Source organism: Gracilinanus agilis, chromosome 5 (assembly GCF_016433145.1).
Source record: "Gracilinanus agilis isolate LMUSP501 chromosome 5, AgileGrace, whole genome shotgun sequence".
Classification (NCBI taxonomy): Eukaryota; Metazoa; Chordata; class Mammalia; order Didelphimorphia; family Didelphidae; genus Gracilinanus; species Gracilinanus agilis.
Window position 1 is genome coordinate 155,606,715 of NC_058134.1, and position 27,017 is coordinate 155,633,731.

At 37.0% G+C, this 27,017-nt stretch overlaps 1 protein-coding gene across 1 annotated transcript in view; it reads right to left on the reverse strand.

Moving 5' to 3' along the window:
- The window catches only part of FAM185A (family with sequence similarity 185 member A), an 87,846-nt gene that overhangs the window by 16,898 nt on the left and 43,931 nt on the right, over positions 1-27,017 (reverse strand). The window contains exon 6 of the mRNA XM_044677650.1: positions 701-796. Coding sequence (XP_044533585.1) covers positions 701-796 — 96 coding nt within the window. The remainder of the gene's footprint in view (positions 1-700; positions 797-27,017) is intronic.

A 27,017-nucleotide genomic window follows, 5' to 3' on the forward strand; every position in this document is an offset into this window, starting at 1 on the left:
AAAAATGGGTTTCTATCTCTGAGTCAATTTCTACTATAGTCTACTATTACTATGCTTAGTAATACCAAGGCTTAAAGTCTTGCTTTCATCTAAATAAATGGTATATGGACTACTTCAGCAAATCAAAGAACTTCTGCAGAATAATTATGCCACCCAATTCATGTATCATGAAAAAAAGAAGACCCAACTGAAATGAATTCATGGAAACAATAACACTTTTGCTTAGGCTTGAGTGTGGGATATCTATGTTAAATTATTTTTTGCTAGATATTAAATTTTGGAATAATTTAAAAATGCCATTTCAAGAGGCCAAACCAGGAAGTTACCAAAAAAGTCTCAAGACAATACATACTTTGGGAATTTTAAGCTAGTTCAATGAATTTTTCAAAAATAAAAAAATTAAATTCATAATAGTAATTAACTACCAATATAAGAGATCTGGAACTTTTTTTGTGTGTGTGGTGGCAAACTGAAAATGGAGGATAATGAGATCTTGATGAGAGAATGATCTTAATGAAGCTTTGCTCCAATGAAATAGTCCACAAATCAAAATGCCTGAAAATACCCAGAATGCTGTATATATAACTCCCAACATCAAATTGTAAAAAACATAAAGCTGTTTCAGTATGTACAGGATTTGTTTGGCCATTTGTTCCATGAGGGTTATTTCTGGGTCTTTATGTCATTTCAATTTGCTAACCTTTGTGGGATTTCAAGTCCACATTCCCCATTTTGCTGACATAAACATCTATGGCACCCTGATGTGTTGAAGCATTTAGGTATCCATTTAATGAATCTGGAAAAAAATGACAAGCATGGAGTGATTTATTAGTGATACATCATTTTTGTTATTATAATAAAAAATTTAGAAACATTGACCATATTTCCTTACCTTTTAACATTTAATTTTTTTCATAATTTTACTAAATTTGTAGAAAACTTTATACTTTGATGATTCAGGTGGTATTCCTACTAAGATTAAAAAAACAAAAACAAACAAAAAAAAACCCTTTACTTTCTGTCTTAGTAATGACTCCAAGACGGAAGGGCTAGGTAATTGGGGTTAAGTGACTCATCCAATGTCACACAGCCAGGAAGTATCTGAACTCACATTTGAACCTAAGACCTCCCAACTCTAGGCCTGGCATCTATCTACTGTGCCACCAGCTGCTCCTACTCCCACAAAGTTTTGAGGTAGCCAGTCATTCAATCAGTCACTTATTAAGGACCTACAGTTTGTCAAGAACTATTCTAAGCATTGAGGATACCAAGAAAGTCCCTGCCCTAGAAGAACTCACAGTCTCATGGGAATGAAAGCATGCCAACAACTATATACAGGGATAGATAGGAAATAACAGAAGGAATTAAGAGAGATTGGGAAAGGCTTCTTGTGGAAGATGGGATTCAAGCTAGGGCTTGAAGGAAGCCAGGTAAAAGTGTCCTAAATCAGGAAATGGAATGCTTTCGTGTAAGAGAACCAAGTGGGTCCAATGCCACATGGGTGGTATAATGTGTACAACTGGAAAGGTTAGAGAAAGTGGGTAAGCTAGTTATGAAGGACTTTGAATGCCAGATCATTTTATATTTGGTCCCAAGCAGTGATATGAGTTTACATAAACAATTCTCTACTGAATAGAGAATGGCATGGTCAGACCTAAGTTTTAGAATCTGGAATATAAATCTAAAATGTTTACTTCAATAATTTTATAGCTCATCAAAAGCACAAGGCTGCTTTAGTAAAAGCTTTATGTGAGGGACCAATAGGTAAAGGGGTAAATGGAGTCCAAAAAAAGGGAATGAATTTGAAAAACAATAAAGATACTGTTCAAATTTAGGACTGGGGAGTTTTCATACTTTTATTGCATGGAAGAAAATCAGCTGCTAAAAAAATTCCTCAGTATATACCCAAAGTACACTGCAACCAGTCTCAGTTCAAGGGACATTCAATTAAGGACAGAGAAACAAAGCAAGAAAAGACTGTGCACTCACTAGTTTTCTTCTCTAAAATGAATGGCAAGAAACAACTGCACTTATTTAACTTTGCTGTCCCTAGCAAAGAACAAAGCATAATATACTTTAAAAAAGAAGCTATTTCTGAATATTGTTTAACTATGTAACTATTATAAAACCATTATTTCAATTTGTAAGGAAAGAAGGTGTTCATGAAATAGTTTCCTCAATATTTTCAGAATGTGGAAAAGGAAGAATATATAAAAATCTATGAGGAAACTTGATAAGCGTTAGCTACAAATCCAGCAGATTTGGATTTCACAACAAAGCCATATCTATAATTTCTTCAATATTCTAAATCAGTGGTTTCCAAACTTTTTTGGCCTACTGCCCCCTTTCCAGAAAAAATATTACTTGGCCCCTGGAAATTAATTTTTTTAAATTTTAATAGCAATTAATAGGAAAGATAAATGCACCTGTGGCCATCACCGCTCCCCTGGATCACTACAGCACCCACCAGGGGGCGGTAGCTCCCACTTTGGGAATCACTGTTCTAAAGTGATAGATTAGACTCTCTTCAAAGAAAACAATTTATTTTCTACACAGTAGGAAAATGTGCACATTTTGCCACTAGAATAATTTGTATTCTTGTGAGACAAATGTAGACTAGAAATATGCCCTTTATTTCAACCAACTTATTTAAATAAAAACTAATGTTGAGAATTTAAGCTTTTGGAGCAGGACCTCAAACAATTTGAGAAGCAGAAGATGCCACCTTGTGTAAGGTGGCAACTTGTTCTTTAAAACTTTTAATATCTCTGAAGAGGATATGTCACTTAAATAGTCAAGTATACTTATGATTTCAGTAAACAAAGGTTAAAGACTCCTGAAAGTATTATTTCTTATTTATTCTTAGGAAATAAAAGGAAAACCAAGATGTCTGTCTCATAAGTGACTTTATTTCTTTTTCTTTCTTAAATAGCAGATACCAGATTTTAGCATCTGATCATTGCATTATAATGGCCCCTTAGAAACAGCAAAGGAGTCAAAGTGATTTACTTTTGTCCTACAGAAAAAAAAATACACAAGGATATCCAGCAAGCTCTAATCTTTAATTTTCATGTGTTTTCAGTTGCAAAATTCATTCTAAACACTTTTTCAATGATCAAAGTGAAAATTTCATTTTCTGATGTTACATTAAGTAGCTAAAAAAGCAGAAATGGTTCTGGTCTAGAAAACATAAATGCTGGCTCACAAAATACAGAAAAATTCCATGGGTATGAAGAGCAGCCTTGGGAGGAAATATACATTAGAAGTGAGTAACACAAACTGAACAGGAATCCTTTGTCCAGACAGTTGTTGTATTAAGCAGGATCCCACAGAGTGCTTTTTGTCATTTCAATACTGGCAAGAACTTCATATGTCTGACAGATATGACTAAGTTATGAATGGGGGAAATGTATCAGTATCCAGCTATAACTACTTGAAACCACAAAAATGAATTTAGCTGAAGTGCATCAGGGACGATTTAGAAATCTAACAATGAACTAACAGTGGGAATATAAACCTTGTTAATAGCAGAGGAAAAAAAAACACAAAACAAAGGGTAAGACTAAGATCCAGGGAAGGGTGGGCTGCAAATTCAATTCAACTCAACAAAAATTTATTAAATGTCTGTCTAAATGCAAGCTAAAAGAGTATTTCCTTAACGGAACTAAGATTATCCTTAAGACCTGGTTGTCTCAGGGGACTCAGGGCTCAGGCAACTGACATCACTTCCTGGCTGCTAGAGTACAAAGCAGCCATAAGGATCTCCAGATCTCAGAGGTTTAAGTGCTGGCTCACAGTAGGAAACTAGGTCAAGGGATCTCCACTTAGAATCAACTCAAGATGTTCTCTGTGCCAACTTTGTTGAAAATTCTCCTTCTATGGCTAAATTAATCTACTTTTGTTAATTGCTGAATGACATATGAAGCCTTCACTTTCTTCAAATATCAAAAATAAACCATAAGGGGGCCTGGACTGGGTCAGGTCTAGCCCCAAATTCAAGGACACAAAGAATGAAAAACTGCCTGTCCTCTTCCACAACAACACAATATATACAAAGACAAGTAAAAGAAAGATATTTTGAAGATGGAAAAATACTAACAATTAGGGCAATCAAGAAAGGAAAAGGATTCCTGGAGAAGGTCAGGTTCATTCTAAGCAACGATATTAGCATATTCAAAGAGACAACAAATGAAATGTAGAGTTCAGGGGATGGCCAGTAGATTAATTTTGCTAGAATATTGATTATGAAGGAAAGTAATATGAAGCAAATCTTGAAAGGCAGATAGAAGCTGGATTGTGGAAGGTTTTAAATATGAAGTTGAAGCAGTTTTTTGTTTTGTTTTGTTTTTTTCCAAATGGCAAAAGGGCGCCACAAAACGAGCAGGATTAATTTGGTCAGAATCATTTTTGGAATAGCATTTTAGCAGCAATGACAGATGTTAAGATTAGTTTTGAGTTAAAATTGACAACACTAGACACGTGACTAAATACGAAAAGTGAAGTGGAAAGAAAAATAAAGAATGACTACAAATTTGCTAAAGACTCATGGTTCTAATGAAGGATGGGGATGGTAATTTCATTAGAGGGAAGAGGAGTAAACTGGGTGGTGGGGAGAAAGTGAAATTTTTTTTATGGATATACTGAGTTTGAGATGCCTGTAGGACACTCCAATGTAAAGATACTCTAAAGCAGTGGTTCCCAAACTTTTTTGGCCTACCGCCCCCTTTCCAGAAAAAATATTACTTAGCCCCCTGGAAATTAATTTTTAAAAAAATTTTAATAGCAATTAATAGGAAAGATAAATGCACCTGTGGCCATCAGCCACTCCCCTGGATCGCTGCAACACCCACCGGGGGCGGTGGCACCCACTTTGGGAATCACTGCTTTAAAGGAAGAAGTTGGAGATATGGGACCAGAGCTCAGGAGAAAGTCTAAAGCTACATATAGTTTGGGAGTTGTCTTTGCATAAATGATCATCAAACTTGTGACACAGCTTAGAGAACACTGAAAGACAGTATATGAAGAGAAGAGGACCCAGGGGAGAAGCTGGAGAAATCCAAGCTTCACAAGCAAGAAATGAATGGTCATCCAGCAAAGAGGTTGAGAATAAATAGTAATACAGAAAGTATAGTGATATACAGAAGCCAAGGAAGGAAAGAATATCCAGGAAGGAAGGGAGTTGAGGAAAGGCATAATGTCTAAAGTAGAAGGAAGACTGAGAAAAGGAGATTGGACTTAACAGTTTAGGGATAACTGAAAGAAAACAGATTAAGTACAATAATGGCTTCAGAAGTCTTAATGGGTTGAAAACAGAAGTGGGAAGTAAGGAAATTATGGAAAAAACTGAAGGTGATCCTTTTTAGAATTTGGCTGTGAAAGAAAGAAGAGCTAAAGGACACTATCTCGATGGGATGGCAAGGTGAAGGGAAAGTTTTTTAAAGAACAAGAAGACCTAGGCATGTCTGAAGAGGCCAACAGATAAAGAGAAGATGGCTAAAGATACAAACTGTCAAAGAACTTGGGAGAATAGGGTATCAAGGGCACAAGAAAAGAAACTGGCACTGGCAAGGAAAAAGGTTGACAATTTATCATATTGAAGCAAAGGAGAAAAACGGGAGATAATATAGGAATTCTGATGTCTGGAGTAGGGGAAAATCACAGAATTCATGGAGGATGATCAGCACTGCTTTATGACTTTTTAACACTTCCCACAGCACCACTTTGATCATCACTGCCTTGCTTAAGTAAACTTGGTGGCTTTGTATTGTTCATGAAATGAAGTAGTCAATAGAGAGTGATTAATGCTTCTAAGGTCCTTCCAGAGAGAGTAGTATTGCATACGAAAGAGTTCTTGGGCAAGTCAGGAAATATGTTCTGCTTAAACTACATGATCTCTTCAGATCAAAAACTCAGTATATGTAGACTAGGCTAGGTGAGGCAACCCTAAATGAAATTCTATAACTGAATTCTTTGTGACAGTTCCCATTTAGAGATAGTAACATAGATTCTACCATTCCAGAATTAACCTACCATTCAAAAAACAAGATACCACTGAAATGCAAATTCCTTGGGTAAGATATCTAACAGTAGGTATCTCTATTCCCTTTCTCATGACTCTTATAAACTTTTTGCAATTGGAATTCAAATAACATTCAATTGCTCACTCCAAAGTAATAAATAATAGCTTCTCCACCTTTTCACTAAGATCAAGTGTAGTATCCAAAGTTACAAATACTCTCTTAATTGCCAAATCTAATGTATTTTTAGGGCATCGAGGTGGTACAGTTAGTGTTAGTTAGATAGTGTTAGGCCTGGAGTCAGGAAGACTTATCTTTCTGAGTTCAAATGTAGCCTCAGATACTTACTAGTTCTATGACCATGATCAAGTCACTTAACCCCATTTGGCTTAGTTTCCTTCTCTGTAAAATGAATTAGAAAAGGAATCATCAAATAATTTCAATATTTTTTGCCAAGAATACCATGAAAAAAAGGGTTCACAAAGAGTTGAATACAACCAAAAACAACTGAACAACAAAAAATGTTCTTTTCTCAATTCTTATGCTTCTTGACTTCTGTAGCATTTTAAATAGTTGATAACCAAAGTAAACCCTAAGGTTCTGTCCTGGTCATCTTATTCCTCTATACTTTTCCCATACTCTGGTGATTGCATTAGCTCTTATGGGTTCATTTATCATCTATGTGCAGATGACTATCAGGTGACATCAGATGATATCCAATATAATTGAGGAAATAGTTATTTTTTAAAAGCATATAGCTGCCTTTTGGTAAATTCAAGTCACCTAGCCTACATGGTCTCTATTATATGACTGCTGAGCCATTATCAGATATATCTTAAAGCTCATGGAAAAAGGGAAAGGTACTACAAATTTGAGGAAGGCCAAATGTTGTCATGATTTCCAAAAAAAAAAAAAAAAAAAAAAGGAAAAAGAACAAAATGCCAGAGGCCAAACCATTGGCCAGTGAGATTTACTTCAATTCCTAGAAATAATCTAGACTATATTATTAAAAAGATAAAGGAGATGAAACAGCAGGGGTAGCTTGGTGGCTCAGAGGATTAAGAGGCAGGTCTAGAGATGGGAGGTCCTGGGTTCAAATCTGGCCTCAGACACTTCCCAGCTGTGTGACTCTTGGCAAGTCGTTTAAATCCTAGCCCTTACTCTCTTCTTCCTTGGAACCAGTACATAGTATTAATTCCAAGACAGAAGGTAAAGATTAAAAAAAAAAAAGATGTTTGGCAAATATCTAGAAAGGGAAGTAGGAATTACAAACAACCAGAATGGCCTCATTTTCATTTCTGAAAGGATTACTCAAGTAGTAGATATGTGGAATGCTGTGAAAGTACTTTACTTATATTTTAGTCAATTTTTGATAAAATAGCTTATACTATATTATATTATACTATGATGAGATTTGGACTAGACAGTAACAACAGAAATCAGAACTGGTTGGCTTGTTTGATTAAAAAAGATCTATGCCAGAGTGGCAAGGAGGTCTCTAATGGAATGCCGCAAGAATCTGTGGTTGGTCCTATGGCATTTAACATTTTTTATTCAGGATTTGAATAAAATCCTGCCCGTCAAATTGTCAGATGACAAAAAGCTGCAAGCATCAAGCAGCAGAAGCATTAAAAAACAAAAATGCCTCTAAAGGATAGAGAATTGGACTAAATCTGAGAAGATGAAATTCAACAGGTTTTGCATTTGGATACAAAAAAAAATCCACTTACTAATTTTAAATTAAGGGAGGCATGGACAGACAAAAATTTTCAGAAAAAGCCATATGAGTCTTAGGGGCCTACGAAGTCAATATAAATTAGCAGTGTGATAGATTAGCCAAAAAATAAATGTGACTGGGTTACATTGAGAGGGACACTGGATCAGGGAAGTTAGAGATGCAATCTATTTTGCCCTTCTCAGAACTCCTACAGAGCCCTATATTCAATTTCATGTGTCAAAGTTTAAAGAAGAAGGACAACTAGGATGGTCAAGGGCCTTAAGTATATGTCATATAAGGATCAGCTAAAGGAACTAGAAATGTTTAGCTTAGAAAAGGGAAGACTCAGAGTAAGACAGTATAGAATGTGTTTAAGCATCATGTGTAAGTAGTAATAAGACTTGTTTTGTTTGACCTCAAACAACAGACTATATAAGTAGAAATTTTGTACCTTTGAACTATGTTCCCCAGAATTCCTTTTAATCTCTCCACCATTTTGGGTGCTTATGTTGTCTGTATATATAGTTGGCTGTAACTATGCCTCTGGCTCTCTCTCTCCCCCCACCCACCTTACCCCACATGCAGGACTGGGTGAGCTCTCTTTTACCCTAGCTTGTTTATTTTTCTTCAAACTATTAATTAATAAATCCTTATAAAATATAACATTTGAAGTATTTGTATGTTAATTTTAATTCTCACAAGACCTGGGAGAAATGGATGGAAGATGCAAAAAGGCAAATTTAAGTGTGATGTCAGAAAAAAAGTTCCTAACAATTCGGGTTGTCCCAAAGTAGAATGGGCATCCTAAAAAATTGATATAGAAATTTTCCCTCCTTAGAAGTCTTAAGGCAGAAGCCGGATAGTCATTTGTCAAGTATGCTATAGTGGGGATTCTTTTCTGTATGTTTTTGGACTAGATAGCTGTCAAAAGTATCATCCAACTCTCAAATCAGTAATTCTGATTCCCAGACCTATTTATCTAGTTACTCTCATAGACTACAGTCAAACTTCACCAAATGAAGTCTGCACATCTTCAACATGGAATCCTGAAGGCACTAAAAAGTCCAAAAAGATATCTATCCCCCACCCCTGCCCAAACCAAACCCATCCTTCCCTTTGTAAAAGGGAATTTCTTTATCTTAACTTAATCAAGTACTTTGGAGTGCTCCACTCTTTGAACTCAATCAGTTAGGTACTTGTGAATCCTTTTGATAAAAGTTTACACCCCCAAAGGCCACAAGCACTACCACTCCCTTGGGCAGTACTAGGCAAATTTGGAGGCTGTGATTGGTTCCTGTGAAGGGGGGGGAGGAAGTGATGTGGAAAAAAAGGACTATAAAAGGTAAAATCGAAGGAGAAGACTCACTCTTGGCTTCCTTGGTTCTTTGGCAAGGAGACCCTCTCTTGGTTGGTGCTTCCGTGGGACACTCTCTTCAGCATGATCCCTGGTGACATTCAGTTACCTTTTCCTGGAATCATTCTGGACTGGAGCTTTCTACTATGGAGAGGCTTGCTGGGTGAGTGACTGGAGCTGAAGAAAGAGGCTTGCATTGGTGGAATCCTGGCTGAAGACTCCATTAGGACTTCCATGTGGAGATCAGGCCTTGAGGAAGCCCTTGCTGGGTGCTGAGCTGGACTTCCCCGGAGCAGCATTTGCACTTAGGTCAGTAGGCTAGACAAGGTTCTGTCTCCTTCCTACATTTCCCACTTTCAATATCTCTACCTTGTTGTAAATAAAAGCTACTAACATTTTTTACTTAAGGGCTAATATTTTATAAACAGCGACCACAACTCATACTGAGTCAAACCTAATTTTAATTCTTACATTAATTTGCAGACCACCAAGGTTTTGATGAGTACCCTCAATCTTCTTCAATTTTCTTCACTTTTTACTATCCTTAAGTCAGGTCTTTAGTAGCTAATTCTAGAATTAGGAACCTGCTGCTGTTGATCTATTTGCTAAATTCATTAAAATAGCTGAATAGCTGTATTTTCTTTTACAATAATCAGCCCCTCAGGGCTTTCACCTGGGGGGGGGGGAATTCCTTGCCTCAGCAACCAGGTCCCCACAAGCTTCCATGTCAGCAGCCCAGAATTCTTTAAGGCCTTTCCTGAAACTCCACATGTCTCTAGCATTAGCTTAAGTGGGAGGTGGATTACTAGAGACAGCAGTCAGAGGAAGCAGTGGAAAAATAATTTAAACTGCTCCTTTGACCCTGAAAGGCTTTCAGAGCCCCATAAGGGCAAAATCCCAGCAATCCACCAAAGCCGTTTTTGCACGCCCCCCTCTCCCCCCCCCCAGTTCAGATAAGTTGCTTCCTGCCCATGTCTAGAAGCATGTGGCCCTGGCATTTTTACCCCTGGGGGGAGAAAACTCTTAACACCCTCTTAGCAAAGGCTAGTTAATTAGGATGTGCCTGTACTTACACCAAATTTTTTTCTCTAAAGTCTCTAGAAGACCCTGCCCACTAGCCTTGTGAGGCTCTAACCCTTTGCCATTACATAGTAGAGTAGTGCCACCTACTGAGAGAAAATAGAATTGCAAGCAATTTAATACTTAGATTGAAAAATAATAAATCGGCGACTGAGTATGATATTGAGCAACATAACCCAAATTGGGAAAATGCTGGTTCTCATCTATCTATAATGGCTCCTGATCCCAAAGAACATTTAAAAATGCCTTTATTTAATATTGTTCCTGGATGTACTTATACTAATAGGAGGCCTTGCAGTTTACCTATTCCTCCTCAAGAAAAAACCAAAAGCTCAATTAATCTCCTTGAGAAAAAAACTAGAAGATAGCTTGAATGATCTCAAGACATGTCATATAAAAAACCTTGAGAAAAGCTTGAGTAATCCTCAGATTCAGAGAAGAGACTCATCTCCCCACACCCCTTCACCATATGAGCCTACTCAGTCCCTGACTCATCCTGTCCTATGCATTTCTGCTTCTACTCAAACCACCTCAACTCTTGCTCAAATTATTCCTCACCCTGTTCAAACTACCTCTAAATATACTCAAACCCCTCCTACCTGACCTTTTCCCCCTCATACACGCATTTTTCCCCCTGTCCCTACCACTCCTTCCCTCCCCCTTACCTATTCTATTACAATTCAAACATCGAGCCAAGAAACAGAAATTGAAAATAATTCAGTTAAAAGCCTATTCCCCTTAAGGGAAGTACCCACTTACAATAAAAGCAGAGATTTAGTGTCCCTTAGACACCATACACCATTCACTCCACAAGATATTAAGAGATTCAAGCAAAATACTCCTTCCTTTGAAGATGATCCCATTGTGGGAAAACAATCTAGAAAGTATTTACCACATTTATGATCCCAATGGATTGACATGGAAAATTTGCTCCAAGCCTTTTTAATGGAAAGAGAAAAAAATAAAATTGTTTCTCTTGTTAATCAAGCCTAGGGAAGGAGAGCAATTCACTGACCACGTAAGGACCCATAGTAGAACTTAAATAATGAACAAGACTACTTAAAACTATGCCAGGCTAAGAGAGGCATTACTAACAGCAATGAGCTTGTTCTGATAGGCTTGGTACATGGACAAAGTTCAAAAATCTTAAGCAAAAGCAGGATGAAAATCCCTCCCAGTTAATGGATACACTTATTGATCTGGGAGGTAGATATATAGATCTGGATCTTTCCAGAAAAAGGTATGTCAGGCAGATAAGAAGGCCATTTGTAAAAAACTGTTGTAAAATAGTAAAAGATTATTTTAAAACCATCGGTCCAGATTGTGCTAATATGGATGTCAAAGAATTAAGGAGAATAGTACTTTATGTCTTTAACAGTCATAAAAAGAAAGATAAAGATAACAATGACTTAGTGGAGACATTAAGGAAAGAAATAAAAGTACTAACTAAAAACATTGAAAGAGGAAATGCAAATCAAGGAGTGGCCATAGCCCCTTTGCAAGCACCCATAAATCAAACACTAACATTTCTCTTATGTGGAAAAAGGGATCATGTAATGTTAAGCTGTAGGAAGTGGGATCAGATATCCAATAATATAAATTTTAGAAATAATTGTAATTTTAATTTTTACACCTTTCAAACTTCTCCATCATTGTCAAGGGCATTACTATTCTCCAAGCTATCTAGGCTTACAAGATTTGTGCTCTCCTGTACTTCTAATTCTCATTCCTCCCATATATCAGATTTTTAAGCAAATGGTATAATTTCTAACTTTACAATATATCTTGCATATGTCTCCTTTCCACTCATAGCCACTATCTGGTCCTCATTACCTCTTACATAGACTACTTCAACAGCCATATAATTGCTCTCCTTGCCTCAAAATTCTTTCCCTAGGCCACAACAAACTTCAGTCAGCTGCCAAAGTGATTTTCCTAAAGTATGGGTCTCTCCATTTCATTCCCTTACTCCATAAACTCCAATGGTTCTCTAACCCTTCTAAGGAGTAAATATTTGTACCTTTCTTTGTTAAGCATTTAAATTTCTAAAATCAAATCAAGAAGCATTTATTAATCACCTACTACAGTCCAGTTTCACTGGTCTACTCTTACACAAATCCCCCATCTTTTTGCTTTTGGACTGCATTTCCTCCCTGCCTGGAATGCTCTAGTTCTTATCTCCCCTGTTGGTGCCCTTGGCTTTATTCAAGAATATGATCAAATCCCACCTTTTGCCAGAGGCCTTACTGCTGATTCAAGTACCTTCCACTCTAAGATACCTTTCATCTCCTTTGTATCTATTTTGCATATGTCTATTTATATGTTATCTCCCCCATTAGAATGAATGTTCTGTGAATGAGAAATCCTCTACCCCACCTTATGATTGTTTTACAGCCAATTTTAAGGTTTGTTTTAATTAAAATTATAGCTTTAGCATAGTTAATCATTGTTAGCTTTGGCCTTAGGAAAATTCTAAGAATTTCTCACTTGTCTGACTCAAACAGCAGGTGTTAGTGTTTTGATCAAGATGTAATTCTAGCATAAGTCAAGCATTTTAAAAGTTAAGTGAAGGTATTTGAGGATCCTGCTTCAGCAAGAAGAGTCCCAAGGATACCAGTTACCACCCTTGGTGACTTTCTGTAAATTTACATCCTCCTTAATCAACTCTGGTAAACTCCCTTATTTTGGGAATATATCCAGTATAATTTTATGATACTATAACTTTTATATTTGCTGACCTTTTGCAGTTGCTGACCTTATTACTTGAGTAATATTTTTATAAATACTTGTACAAGAAATTGTATTTTACATGTTTCCCTTCTTTTACAGTCATATACTCCCTTGTTTAGATGATGCTATAATTTTTACAATTGCTGACCTTAGTGATTGGGTTATGTTTATCTAAATACTGTGCTTTGACAAACCCAGATATAATTGTACTTTATCAAGTTTGGTATATTAGGAGGCCAGTCACAAGGCTCTGGGTCTTTGGTCTTGACCAGAGCCCAGCTTTATTGTGAGACTGGCTCTCCCTCAATTAACCTATTTCTTTTTGGCTTGGAAACTTTGTTTTACTTTTTGGCACCTTTGCTAATAAATTTTTGCCTCAGTTCCTAGATCACAGGGACTATTTTTGCTTTTATTTGTACACCCAGTGACTAGCTCAGTGGCTGGCACATAGTAAGCACTTAAATGCTAGATGCCTGTTAACTAATTTTACACGTAATTTACTAGAATATGAACTTGTTACAAGGGGAGGAGAACTATGTCTTATTTACCTCTACATCATCCACTTTCAGTACTGTAAAAATAAAATTAGGCAAGCGATGCAAGGCACAAGGAATGCTAAAGAGACTGTTGTTTATGAAAAATAAGCAATTTATTTAAATATATATATCAGAGAAAAAGGATTTCTAATTCTAAGGGATTCTAACTCCACCCATATAAACTCCCATGTCCTGCAAGGAACCACTTCTCCTGTGGTTCACAGGCTACGCCGATACTCCCTGATCTAACTAACCAAATTTATACTATTCTAAATAAACCTAACGACTCTAACTCTTAACTTTGCCTTTAAGTTATAAAGATATCCAAGGCTAGCTGGTTGAGTCTCCACAAGAATCAAGTTAGGACTCTGAGTTAACAGACTCAGAGTCCAAACCAAAGACCAGGTTTTGTTTGGCCTTTTCATAGTTTAACCAATCTATACACAGTAACAGATAAATGAATAATGTTTCCTAAGTTTGAAAAGAAAACACTCCACTCCTTCAGGCCTTTTACTCAGGCAGAGATAGAGAGAAGCAAAGGTGTTACCTTCTCCAGCCCTGAAAGAGAAAAGAACCTGTGTGTGGCTCTGTCAACTACCAGAAGCCACTCCTGGAATGCCACACCCAAAGAGTGTAACTGTCATAGAAATAACGGTTATAACTGCCAATAGTTGAAATTAACACTTTCTCTCAGCTCTATTTGAGACTCCAATTCTTCCTCAAGCCAGATTCTCTACTTCTTATCTTTAAACTAATAAAACAATACTTATTTTCTAATATAATCTTTATAGTACTAGCACAGTGCTTTGCAAGAAGAAGAAATTAATTAAATCAGTGTTCAATTGAATTTGGCCAGAATTTCAAACACTGAGAAGTTAGCTGTTCTGGAAAGCACATTATAGAGATCAAAGAGAAATCAGAGTAGGAGGTGAGGGGAGATTGTATTCAGATGTCAGAAGCAGCTGCAATTACATGAAAGGGTAGTGACTAAAGATGCTAAACTGATTATCTATGGATTAGGAAGCTATAACTAATAATAGTCACTAAAGCTGTGAAGAGAAGGTAGCCAGAACATTTAGGACAGTCCCCTGATACCACAAGGGCCACACCCAAATCAGCCCATCTGATTTTTAGAGCCCTCCAGAGGAGAATGTTCTGTTACCTTCCTTGGGAGCTCATTCCAAAGTTTTATAAGTCACTATCAGGAAATACTTGGTTATTTCTCTTAAATTCCTATAAACCTTTGTTCTTTGTAATCTTCCTCCTGAGTTTTAATGCTAATTATGATCCCTGGAAACCTAAAAAAAAAAGGGAAACCCTAGGCTTGCTGCAGAAAATCAAGATTATGATTCACTAATCACAACTGCCCTCCAGGGAAGCAGCTCTTATGAAGGAGGAGTCAGCCATCCTCACTCACCGAAAAGTATCTGCCATAGAAGGGGCAGGCAATGCCAAGCCAGCTGACTCAGTGAGATCACCCCACGAGACAGAGAGCAGGGAGCTTGTGCTAGAGAAGCCAAACCATCACCACTCCCTCAACCACCATCTCCCCTTGGATACTCATGGGAACAGCAGCAGCCCTCAAAACACTAGACATGCTTTAAGGCCAACTAACTGCAATCATTATTGAGAGGAGAAAAGGCCCATCTTCTTCATCATCACTAGCAACAATTGATGACCAACTGCCACCAGCCTACAGATGAGCACCAGAGCCCTGGGAGCAGCAGCCCTTTCCCCACCTCCAGACCACCGGGTGCTGCTTCCAGCCTAGCCCTCCAAGCCATCACCTGAGGAAGAAAAGCCATTATCACAGGGTTAGACCAGCCAGCCCAGCTAAAACAGCAGGGCACCCTGAGAGACAGGAGATACCAAGTGCAGGCAAGTCAAACCATCTTAAGCACCATCTCTCCCTGCCACCTTGATGGAAGGAATGAAGGAAACAAGTAGTAACCTCTTCCTCCATGTGAAAGAGAATTTAAACTCTCTTTGTCTATTTTAAAATAATCAAGAACTTGGAGTCCCCTGCCTTTCACACTTAGTTAGTCATTAACACTTAGTTAGTAAAGAACCTTTTACTAGAAAAGGAAGTTCATACCCTAAAAGACCACAAGCACTGCCCTGCCCCCACCCCCACCTGAGCAGTGCTAGATGAATTGGGAGACTGTGATTGATTCCTAAAACGTGATGAGGAGAGCTGATGGGTGGAGAAAATTGTATAAGAGGGAGCCTCTGGGCCCCTAGGGTTCTTGTGCAGTATTTTGCCTTATGGGCATGGGGTCTGGTGAGATTCTTTGCAGTCTTTTGGCTCCTTGGCAGATCGAACTCTTGGACAGCTCAGCTTCCTTTTTGCAGCTTCTTATTTCGGCTTCCTGATTCGGACTTTGGATTCTGGTGAAGATTCAGCTTTCTGAGTTGGAGACTTGGGCTGAAGAGGGATGCTTACTGCCCTTTTCACTTAAACTCAGACTTAGGGTATTTTTAACCAGGCGATATTTTCTACCTCCTTCCCACATTTCCCTCTTTTACTATCACTATTTTGCTGTAATAAAGCTACTAACACACTCACAGTTTAATTTTAATTTTTATAAATGGCAACCACAACTTTTAAAAATTCTTATTTTTGTCAAACCCATTTTAATTATTACACTCCATGCTAAGTGCTTTACAATGATCTCATTTGATCCTCATAAGAACCCTGGAAAGTTAGGTGCTATTATTATTATTTTATCATTATGATATTAATTTTATATCATTTTCACTTGAAGAAACAGACAAACAGAGGTGCCCAGGGTTTTCCAGCTAATAAATGTCTGAGGTCAGAATTGAATTCAGGTCCTCCCATTTCTAGGCCTGCCTCTCAATCCCTTGCGTCACCTACCAGGCTCTGTGGAGATAGCTCAGGACCCTGCACCCAATTAGAAGAGCAGAGCCTCCAGTCCAGCCCAGTGCCCTCAGACATCACCTGGGGAAGAAAGCCCTATGGACATACAACCTGGGAACTGCTCCCGTACGCATACATATAGTCATGTCCATTAATGACTCAGAAAAAAGTGTTTATCACCAAAGTTCTAAGTATTGGCAAGTGGTTCAACATCAAAAAGTGACAGGAATCTGCTTTGCTACTGCTGGGATCTTTTGAAATGATTTCCTATATATGGTGTCTGTTATTGCCTTCATTAGAATGTGAGATCCCCAAGAGAAAGGGCTTGTTGTTCTCTTTGAATCCTTAACATTGAGGACTTTGCACAGAGTAAGCCCTTAATAAATGTTTCATTAATTCATGCATTTAATAACCATATCTAACCTGAAATTGAATTGTACCCCAGGTTTGACCTCCAACAAATCCTTCATTTTAAAAAAAACAACAATCAATCCATCAAAGAAACATACATTATGATTCACTTGCCACCCTTACAGCTTTCTGCTGAGGGCTGCTTTTCCTTATTCTAAATCATCCAGATTAAAAATTCTGATGCTGAAATCCCCACAGATTATTTTCCTTAAACTGAAAGTTTAATCTGAATCAATTGAAGAAAAGATACTTACAATTTACCTTTAATCAGTAGCTCAGGAACTGGAAGATACTATTGATGTTCTCTAGACTGACTTGTACCTCAAAGGGCATCCTGTCGAAAATACCACGGAGCCAGTTTTCATCTAGTCCCTCCCTGAAAATCTCCATGGAGAGAATCTACTACTCAATTTGTTAGGTAGTTTTTACTTTGTTTTGTTTTTCTTCTCACATGGAGACAAAAATATTTCTTTGGAAATTCCATCCATTGCTCCTAGTTCTGCCCTCTAAGATTAAATAGAATATATCTAATTCCCCTCTTTCCACATGTCAAACTAGAAGACAGCTCCCTCCCCTTTCCTTTCTGCAGGCTAAACATTCTCATTACATTCAACCATTCCTCAATAAGTTTTTGTGGTCCATCATTATGGTTATCCTCATCTGGAAGCCTTCTATCTTGTTGTCAATGTTGTTTCTAATATGTGTTGCTGACAATAGAATATCATTTACCAGATGTGATCTGACTCTAAGGTCCCTTCCAGTTCTTAATTCCATGATTCTTGATCCTATAACCTATCGTATTGCAGTTACCATGAATGGTAACATGCCATTCTTTAGCTTTTGTGGCTGCCAGGATAACTTAAGAATTATTTTTCACTTCTCACCTCATATACCTATTCAGTTGCTAAATCCTGTTTCTAACTCCACTAAATATTTCATTGGTTCTACTCTCTTACTCTTCTTTTCACACAGTCACTCCTGCCTGGATTATTGCAATAGCCTTTTTTTTTTTTTAAGTAACCCCTGTTGTTACTCCGTCCTTATTTTTAATACTGTGTATGTAGGCAGTAGGGATTAAGCCCAGGGTCACACAGCTAGGAATTATCTGAGGTCAGATTTGAACCAAAGACCTTCCATCTTCGGCCTGTTTCTCAATCTTGCAATAGCCTCTTAACTAAATTTCTTAACTAGCTTATTTCTCTCTCTAATTCACATAGCTGCCAAAATGATTTTCTAAAGGGTTGATCTAACCTTACAAAAGAAATTTCAATGGTACCCTATTGTCTCTAGGATCAAATATAAACATCTTGGTTTAGCTTTTTAAAGCCTTTCAAAACCTGGTCCCAAACTACACCTTTCCAATCATCTATTATCTCTCTTCCAGGGCTTAACAAAGTGACTGGAATATAGTAGGCACTTAATAAATGTTTGATGGAATTGCCAACTCATCTTGAAATTGAATTCCATAGCCTACCAGCTCATTTTTCACATAAAGCCATCTCTCCCCATCCTATAATTGTAAATTCTTTTAAAAAACTGAGTCTAGTGTCTCATATTTATCCTTATTCTATTTCATCTTACTAGATTTGGCGTGTTGTTCTTACTTGTAAAAATCTTTTCTGTATCTTGTCCCTACAAATGTGATTATCATGTCATCTATGCCTTCGTCTAAATAATCATTTCTCAAATTGTGGTCCCCTTCAGATCCCTGGACCATCCCCAAGACCCTCCTGAGGGGTCCAAAAGGGCAATACTATTTTCATAATACTAGGAGGTTATTTCACTATTAAAATACTCTTTCTTCAAACTACATTTTTGTATGAGGCCAGATTTTCAACGTATGCTTCAACTAAAACAACATTATCACAATAGAATGAATGTCGAAACATGACAGGAGAATCCAGTTGTCTCCTATTAAGCCAGACATTTGCAAAAATCTAAAACAATGCTTCTCTTCTCATTATTTTGTTTAGAAAGTTATTTTCATAAAAATGTTATTTATGGTAAAATATGATAGGTTTATTATTGTTATTTATTAATTTTGTGAGTTTTAATGTCTAATACAGCCAATGTTGATAAATATAACTATATAAATAAAATATCTTTGGGGTCCTTAATAATTCTTAACAATTTTAAAGGTTTAAGGGGGTTCTGAAATCAAAAAGTTTAAGAAGCACTGATCTAACTCATTCATAATTAAAATTACATCTAAGGGGGCAGCTGGGTGGCTCAGTGGATTAAGAGACAGGCCTAGATATGAGAGGTCCTAGGTTCAAATATGGCCTCAGACACTTCCCTAGCTGTGTGACCCTTGGCAAGTCACTTAACTCCCATTGCCTAGTCCTTTACTACTCTTCTGCCTAACACATTACTGATTCTAAAGTGGAAGGTAAGGGTTTTAAAAAATAAAATAATATAAAAAAAGAGATCTTCTATCTAACTACATCCCAGCTGACATAGAACCACAAAATATTTTTTTAAGATATGGTTATATAACAAGGCCAAAATTCTCTTAATTTTATTATTTTTTGCCACCACAAAAAGCTCAGCTATAAATATTTTCGTACAAGTCTGTTTATCTATGATCTCTTTGGGGTACAAACCCAAAAATAGTATGGCTGGATCAAAGGGCAGGCATTTTTTATAGCCCTTTGAGCATAGTTCCAAATTGCCAGCCAGAATGGTTGGATCAGTTCACAACTCCACCAACAATGCTTTAATGTCCCAGTTTTGCCACATCCCCTCCAGCATTCATTGCTCTCTCCTTTCATTTTGGCCATTCTGCTAGGTGTGAGGTGATACCTCAGAGTTGTTTTGATTTGCATTTCTCTAATTATTAGAGATTTAGAACACTTTCTCATGTGCTTATAAATACTTTTGATCTAAACCTATTCTCTCCCATATTGTTTTCCAAATATCCCAACAGATTTTGTCAAATAATGGATTTTTGTCCCCAAAGTTGGGCTCTTTGGGTTTATCATACATTGTCTTGCTGATGTCACTTACCCCAAGTCTATTCCACTGATCCTCCCTTCTGTCTATTAGCCAGTACCATATTGTTTTGATGACTGCTGCTTTATAGTACAGTTTAATATCTGGTATTGCTAGGCCTCCTTCCTTCACATTTTTTTTCGTTATTTCCCTTGATATTCTTGATCTTTTATTATTCCAGATGAACTTTGTTATAGTTTTTCCTAATTCAGTAAAAAAGTTTTTTGGTAGTTTAATAGGTATGGCGCTAAATAGGTAAATTAATTTGGGTAGAATGGTCATTTTTATCATATTAGCTCATCCTACCCGTGAGCAATCAATATTTTTCCAATTGTTTAGATCTAGTTTTAATTGTTTGGAAAGTGTTTTGTAGTTGTTTTCATATAATTCCTGTGTTTGTTTTGGTAGATAGATTCCTAAGTATTTTATATTGTCTAGGGTGTTTCTCTTTCTACCTCTTGCTGCTGTGATGTGTTGGAAATATAAAGAAATGCTGATGATTTATGTGCATTTATTTTGTATCCTGCAACTTTGCTAAAGTTGTTGATTATATCTACAAGATTCTTAGTTGATTCTCTAGGATTTTTTAAGTATACCATCATATCATCTGCCAAGAGTTGATAGTGTAGTCTCCTCCTTGCCTATTTTGACACCTTCAATTTCTTTTTCTTTTCTAATTACTGCTGCTAATGTTTCTAGTACAATGTTAAATAATAGAGGAGATAATGGGCATCCTTTTTTCGCTCCTGATCTCATTGGAAAGGCTTCTAATTTATCCCCATTGCATATGATGTTTGTTGATGGTTTTAGGTATGTACTGTTTATTATTTTTAGGAAAAGTCCTTCTATTCCTATACTTTCCAGTGTTTTCAATAGGAATGGGTGCTGTATTTTGTCAAAGGCTTTTTCAGCATCTATTGAGATAATCATGTGATTTTTGTTTGTTAGATTGTTGATATGGTCAATTATGTAGATGGTTTTCCTAATGTTGAACCATCCTTTCATTCCTGGTATAAATCCCACCTGATCACGGTGGATGATCCTCTTGATCACTTGCTGGAGTCTCTTTGCTAATATTCTATTTAAAATTTTTGCATCTATGTTCATTAGGGAGATTGGTCTGTAGTTTTCTTTCTCTGTTTTTGATCTATCTGGCTTTGGAATCAGTACCATATTTGTGTCATAAAGGAATATGGTAGGACTCATTCTTTGCTTATTATAGCAAATAATTTGTATAATATTGGGATTAGTTGCTCTTTGAATGTCTGAAAGAATTCACTTGTGAATCCATCAGGCCCTGGCGATTTTTTCTTAGGGAGTTCTTTGATGGCTTGTTCAATTTCTTTTTCTGATATGGGATTATTTAGGTATTCTATTTATTCTGCTGCTAATCTTGGCAATTTGTATTTTTGTAAATATTCATCCATATCTCCTAGATTGCTATATTTACTGCCATATGATTGGGCAAAATAGTTTTTAATGATTGCCTTAATTTCCCCTTCATTAGAGGTGAGGTTCTCCATTTTCATCTTTGATACTGTCAATTTGGTTTTCTTCTTTCCTTTTTTTTATTAGATTGACCAGTACTTTGTCTATTTTATCTGTTTTTTCAAAATATCAGCTTCTAGTCTTATTTATTAATTCAATAGTTCTTTTCCTTTTGATTTTATTAATTTCTCCCTTGATTTTTAATATTTCTAATTTAGTATTCATCTGGGGATTTTTAATTTGCTCGCTTTCTAATTTTTTAAGTTGCATGCCCAATTCATTAATCTCTGCCCTCCCTAATTTGTTAATATATGCACTCAAGTATATAAATTCCACCCTGAGTACTGCCTTGGCTGCATCCCATAGAGTTTGGTAGGATGTCTCATCATTGTCATTCTCTTCAATGAAATTATTGATTGTTTCTATGATTTCTTCTTTGACTAGCTGGTATTAGAGAATCATATTATTTAATTTCTAATTAGTTTTTGATTTGCCTGTCCAGTTACCCTTACTAATTATTATTTTTATTGCATTATGGTCTGAGAAGGTTACATTTATTATTTCTGCTCTTTTGCATTTGTTTGCAATGTTTCTATGCCCTATTACATGGTCAATCTTTGTGAATGTACCATGTGCAGCTGAAATGGTGTATTCCTTTTTGTTCCTATTTATTTTTATCCACATATCTATTAAATCTAATTTTTCTAGGAGTTCATTCATCTCTCTTACCTCTTTCTTATTTATTTTTTGGTTTGATTTATCTAGATCTGAAAGAGGGATATTTAGATCTCCCACTAGTATGGTTTTACTATCTATTTCCTTCTTGAGATCTGCCAATTTCTCCTTTATGAATCTGGTTGCTATGCCATTTGGTGCATACATATTGAGTAATGTTATTTCCTCGTTGTCTATACTGCCTTTAATCAGGATGTAATGACCTTCCCTGTCTTTTTTAATCATATCTGTTTTTACTTTGGCTTTGTCAGAAATCATAATTGCCACTCTTGCTTTCTTTTTCTCATTTGATGCCCAAAGGATTTTGCTCAAACCCTTTAACTTAGACTTGTGTATTTCCACCCTCCTCATATGTGTTTCTTGTAGACAACATATGGTAGGATTTTGGTTTCTAATCCACTCTGCTATTTGCCTCCTTTTTATGGGCAAGTTCATCACATTCACATTCAGAGTTATAATTATCAGTTGTGAATTCATTGACATTTTGGTATCCTCTCCTAGTTCTACCCCTTCTTCTTACGCTATTTCCTTTTAAACCAGTGGTTTGCTTTATGCCAGTAAACCTTGTCCCCTCCCTTGATTTACTACCCTTTCTACCCCCTTCCTTATTATTCCCCTCTATTTTTAAGGCCTAATGAATTCCCTCCCCCTTTCCTCCCCTCCCTTTTATGACCTCCGGAACCCCCTGCTCCCCTTGGTTTTTCCCTTCTAACTAGGGTTGGATAGAGTTTTATATCCCAATGGATACAGCTACTCTTCCCTCTCGGGGTTAATTACACTGAGAGTAAGGTTTAAATTTTACCTCTTAATGCTCTCTTCCTCTCCTTCTTATAATAGTATTCATCCCTTCCCCTTCCCATGCCCTCTTTGTGTGTAATAGAATAACCTATTTTTCTTATTCATTCAAGTTTCTCTTGGTGTCCTCTACTATTCACTTCCCTCTTTCCCACCCCCATATCATCGTAGACCATTTAGTATTCCAAACTCTCCCTATGAATAATTCTTTTAATTACTATAAATAGTGAATACTATAATAGTGAATAGAGTTCCTTACAGAGAATTATACATAACATTTCTCCACATAGGAGTACCAATAATTAGATCATATTGAAGCCCTTAAAAAAGAGGCAAATTTAAAAAATACAAGTTTTCTTTCTTTCCCCTCTGTTTCTTATTTACCTTTTCATGTTTCTCTTGATTTTTGTGGTTGGATATCAGACTTTCCATTTAGTCCTGGTCTTTTCTGTGCAAATACTTGGAAATCTTCTATCTTGTTGAATGCCCAAACTTTCCCTTGGAAGTATATGGTTAGTTTTGATGGGTAGATGATCCTTGGTTGTAGACCCAGTTCCCTTGCCTTTCTGAATATCATATTCCAAACCTTGCAGTCTTTTATTGTGGAGTCTGTCAGATCCTGTGTGAATCCTGATTGGTGCTCCTTGATATCTGAATTGTCTCTTTCTGGCTTCTTGTAAATTTTTTTCTTTTACTTGGAAGCTCTTGAATTTGGCTATTATATTCATGGGGGTTGTCTTTTCAGGGTCTCGTGTAGAGGGTGATCTATGGATCCTTTCAATGTCTATATTGTCCTCTTGTTGTAGGACTTCAGGGCAATTTTGCTGACTAATTTATTTTAGTATAGAGTCCAAATTTCTATTAATTTCTGCTTTTTCAGGAAGACCAATGATTCTCAGATTGTCTCTTCTAGACCTGTTTTCTTTGTCTGTCACTTTCTCATTGAGATATTTCATGTTTCCTTCTACTTTATCAGTCTTTTGACTTGGTTTTATTTGTTCTTGCTGTTGTGAGAGATCATTAGCTTCTAATTGCTCAATTCTAGCCTTTAGGGACTGGTTTTTGGCTATAATCTTTTGGTTTTCCTTTTTAATCTGGTCATTTCTGGTGTTCAATTTGCTTATCAGATCATTTGATTTCTTAGCCTCACTTTCCAATTGTAAAATTCTGCCTTTTAAACTGTTATTTTCTTGCCAGATTTTGGTTTCCAATTTGCTTACTATTTAGTTTGATTTGGGGGCATCTTTCTCCAATTGGGAGTTTCTGTCTTCTAACCTGTTTATTTCCCTTTGAGCTATTTCCCACTTCTCTCTCGCCAAATCTCTTCCATCTTTCTCATCATCTTAGATTTGAACTCTTTAGTAGCTTGTGGCCAGTTTTCATTATTTTGGGAAGGTTTGGATATGATTACTTGTTTGTTCTCCTCTGCTGTTTGCTCTTTTGTCTGGATTTTATTTGTGTAAAAGTTGTCGAGTGTTACAGATTTCCTCTTGATGATCTTTCTCTTTTGGGGTTCTTGTCTCTGGCTTGCCATTGTTAGCCCTGAGCCCTCTCAGGTTTATCCTCACACTCAGGGTCTGTCTGAGCTCTTTAGGCTCCTGAGGTCTCAGTTGTTCTCAGGGTCAAGCCTCCTGGTGGTCCCCTTAATTATTCCGCTGTCTGAGGCTCCTTTAACAGTCTCAGGGCGTTGCTTCCACAGTTGTGAACCCCTTTTGCACTGGGTCCCCACTCAAGGTCCGCACCTGCTCTCAAGATCCAAGTCCTCATCTGCACTCAGGATTCATGTCTGGGCTTGCATCCGCGCCCATACTCGTGCCTGGGCTCAGGGTCTGCATTCAAAATCTGTGCGCGTTCTTTAGTCTCTTGGGGTCTTAAGTCTTGCTGCTCTCAGGAGCATGCCCTGGTGACCCCAGGTAGTTGCCAAGGACTTAATGAGTGCCCCAAACTTGCTCTAACTTTTGTGCTCTGGCTTTGGCACTGTAGATGTGTGGGGTGTGGGGTTGCTCAACTTGAGTTTTAGTGAGAGCTGTTTCACCCCTTTATAGCATGGAAATGCCCCGATTCCACGTACCTCCAATGCTGCGCCGTATTGTGGGGTGGGGTCCCTTTGTACCTCTGGATTTGTTTTTAAGTCTTCTTGAGGAGTCCTGTATGTTTCGGTTAAGAGAGGTTAAGCAGCTGCTTTTTACTCTGCCGCCATCTTAACCTGGAAGTCCCAAGACTAATATTTATTTTTTAGAAAAGTTAACATGCTCTTACTTTCCCCTTCACTCCCTGAGCTCCCCCTCCCCCCCCGCCCCATGGCTAATGCATATTTCCACTGGTTTTAACATGTGTCATTGATCAAGACCTATTTCCAAATTGTTGATAGTTGCATTGGTGTGGTAGTTTTGAATCTACATCCCCAATCATGTCCGCCTCAACCCATGTGTTCAAGCAGTTGTTTTTCTTCTGTTTCCATTCCTGTAGTTCTTCCTCTGAATGTGGGTAGCGTTCTTTTCCATAAGTCCCTCAGAACTGTCCTGGGTCATTACATTCTTGCTAGTACAGAAGTCCATTACATTCAGTTTTACCACAGTGTATCCGTCTCTGTGTACAATGTTCTTCTGGCTCTGCTCCTTTCGCTCTGCATCAATTCCTGGAGGGTCTTTCCAGTTCACATGGAATTCCTCCAGTTTATTATTCCTTTGAGCACAATAGTATTCCATCACCAGCATATACCACAATTTGTTCAGCCATTCTCCAATTGAAGGGCATACCCTCATTTTCCAGTTTTTTTGCCACCACAAAGAACATGCTTATAAATATTTTTGTACAAGCCTGTTTATCTAGGATCTCTTTGGGGGGTACAAACCCAAAAATGGTATGGCTGGATCAAAGGGCAGGCATTCTTTTATAGCTTTTATAGAGCATAGTTCCAAATTGCCAGGCAGAATGGTTGGATCAGTTCACAACTCCACCAACAATGCATTAATGTCCCAGTTTTGCCAGATCCCCTCCAACATTCATTACTCTCCCCTTCTTTCATTTTAGCCAATCTAGCACAGTCAATTCTTGATGAAGCCTTCTTGATACAATACTCAAAGGCAGCTAGATAGTGAAGACCTAGTCGAAACCAGCTTCAAACACTTAATAGCTGTGTGACCATAGGCAAGTCATTTAACTTCTGTTTCCCTCAGGAATAGAACATTTCAAAAAGCAAAAAAGTTCAGTCAATAACCCAAATAATAATCTGCAAATAAACATAATCATCAATGAAATAATATAAAATTTTATGAAAAAGAGGGCATTTGATCTGAAGTATTCCTAGGAAGGGTGGAAGGAAACCCACAAGAATTCAACTTACTCATTACTTGAAAAATGTATTTTCTAAGAGGGGTGAAGTGGGGAGGAGGAGCACTCAAGAAAGAAGAAAATTTCAAAATGTCAGAAAGCAAATATTAAAAATTATATCAATGTGTAATCTAGAAAATTTTAAAAAAATAATTGCAGTCATCATTTTCTTCTTTTTGTTCTTTCCATTTGAAACTATTCTAGTCATTGTATACCTTGTTTTCCTGGTTTCTCTAACTTTCTCTCAGTTTATGTTTATGTTTTTCAGTGTTTTCCTGCAGATTCTTCATACAGCATTCAATAAATTCTTGTTGTGTAATTGCCAAAAATAATATTCCATGATTCATTACTTCAATTTATTTAGTCATTCCCTAAATCAACCAATTGATAAACATTAAGTCAAAAGGATTGGATGTATAAAGAGAGATAAAAGATAGTCCTCGCCTAGAGGAGCTCACAATTCCAAAGGGAGTAGCAACATGCAAACAACTATGTGCAAATGAAGGATAAAAAGAAATAATCAACAGAAAAAAAGGCACTAGAATTAAGGCAGCCTGGGAAAGACTTAATACTTCTTTTCTTATCAAAACATTGATACACTTCAAAAAGATCATGAAAAGTGCTATCCATTTCTGGATAGAGAACTGATGTACTGAAGAGCACAAATTAAAGCACATTTTTTTCCATTATTTTTTCTCAGAATATGGCTAAAGTAGAAATATGTTTTGCATAGCTTTCTCATGTGCTTATTGATACTTTTGATTTCTTTATTTGAAAATTGCCTATTCAGGTCTCTTGCCCATTTATCAATTGGGGAATGGCTTGATTTTTTATACAATTGGTTTAACTCCTTGTATATTTGAGTAATTAGACCCCTGTCAGAGTTTTTTGTTATAAAGATTTTTTCCCCAATTTGTTGTTTCCCTTCTGATTTTGGCTACATTGTTTT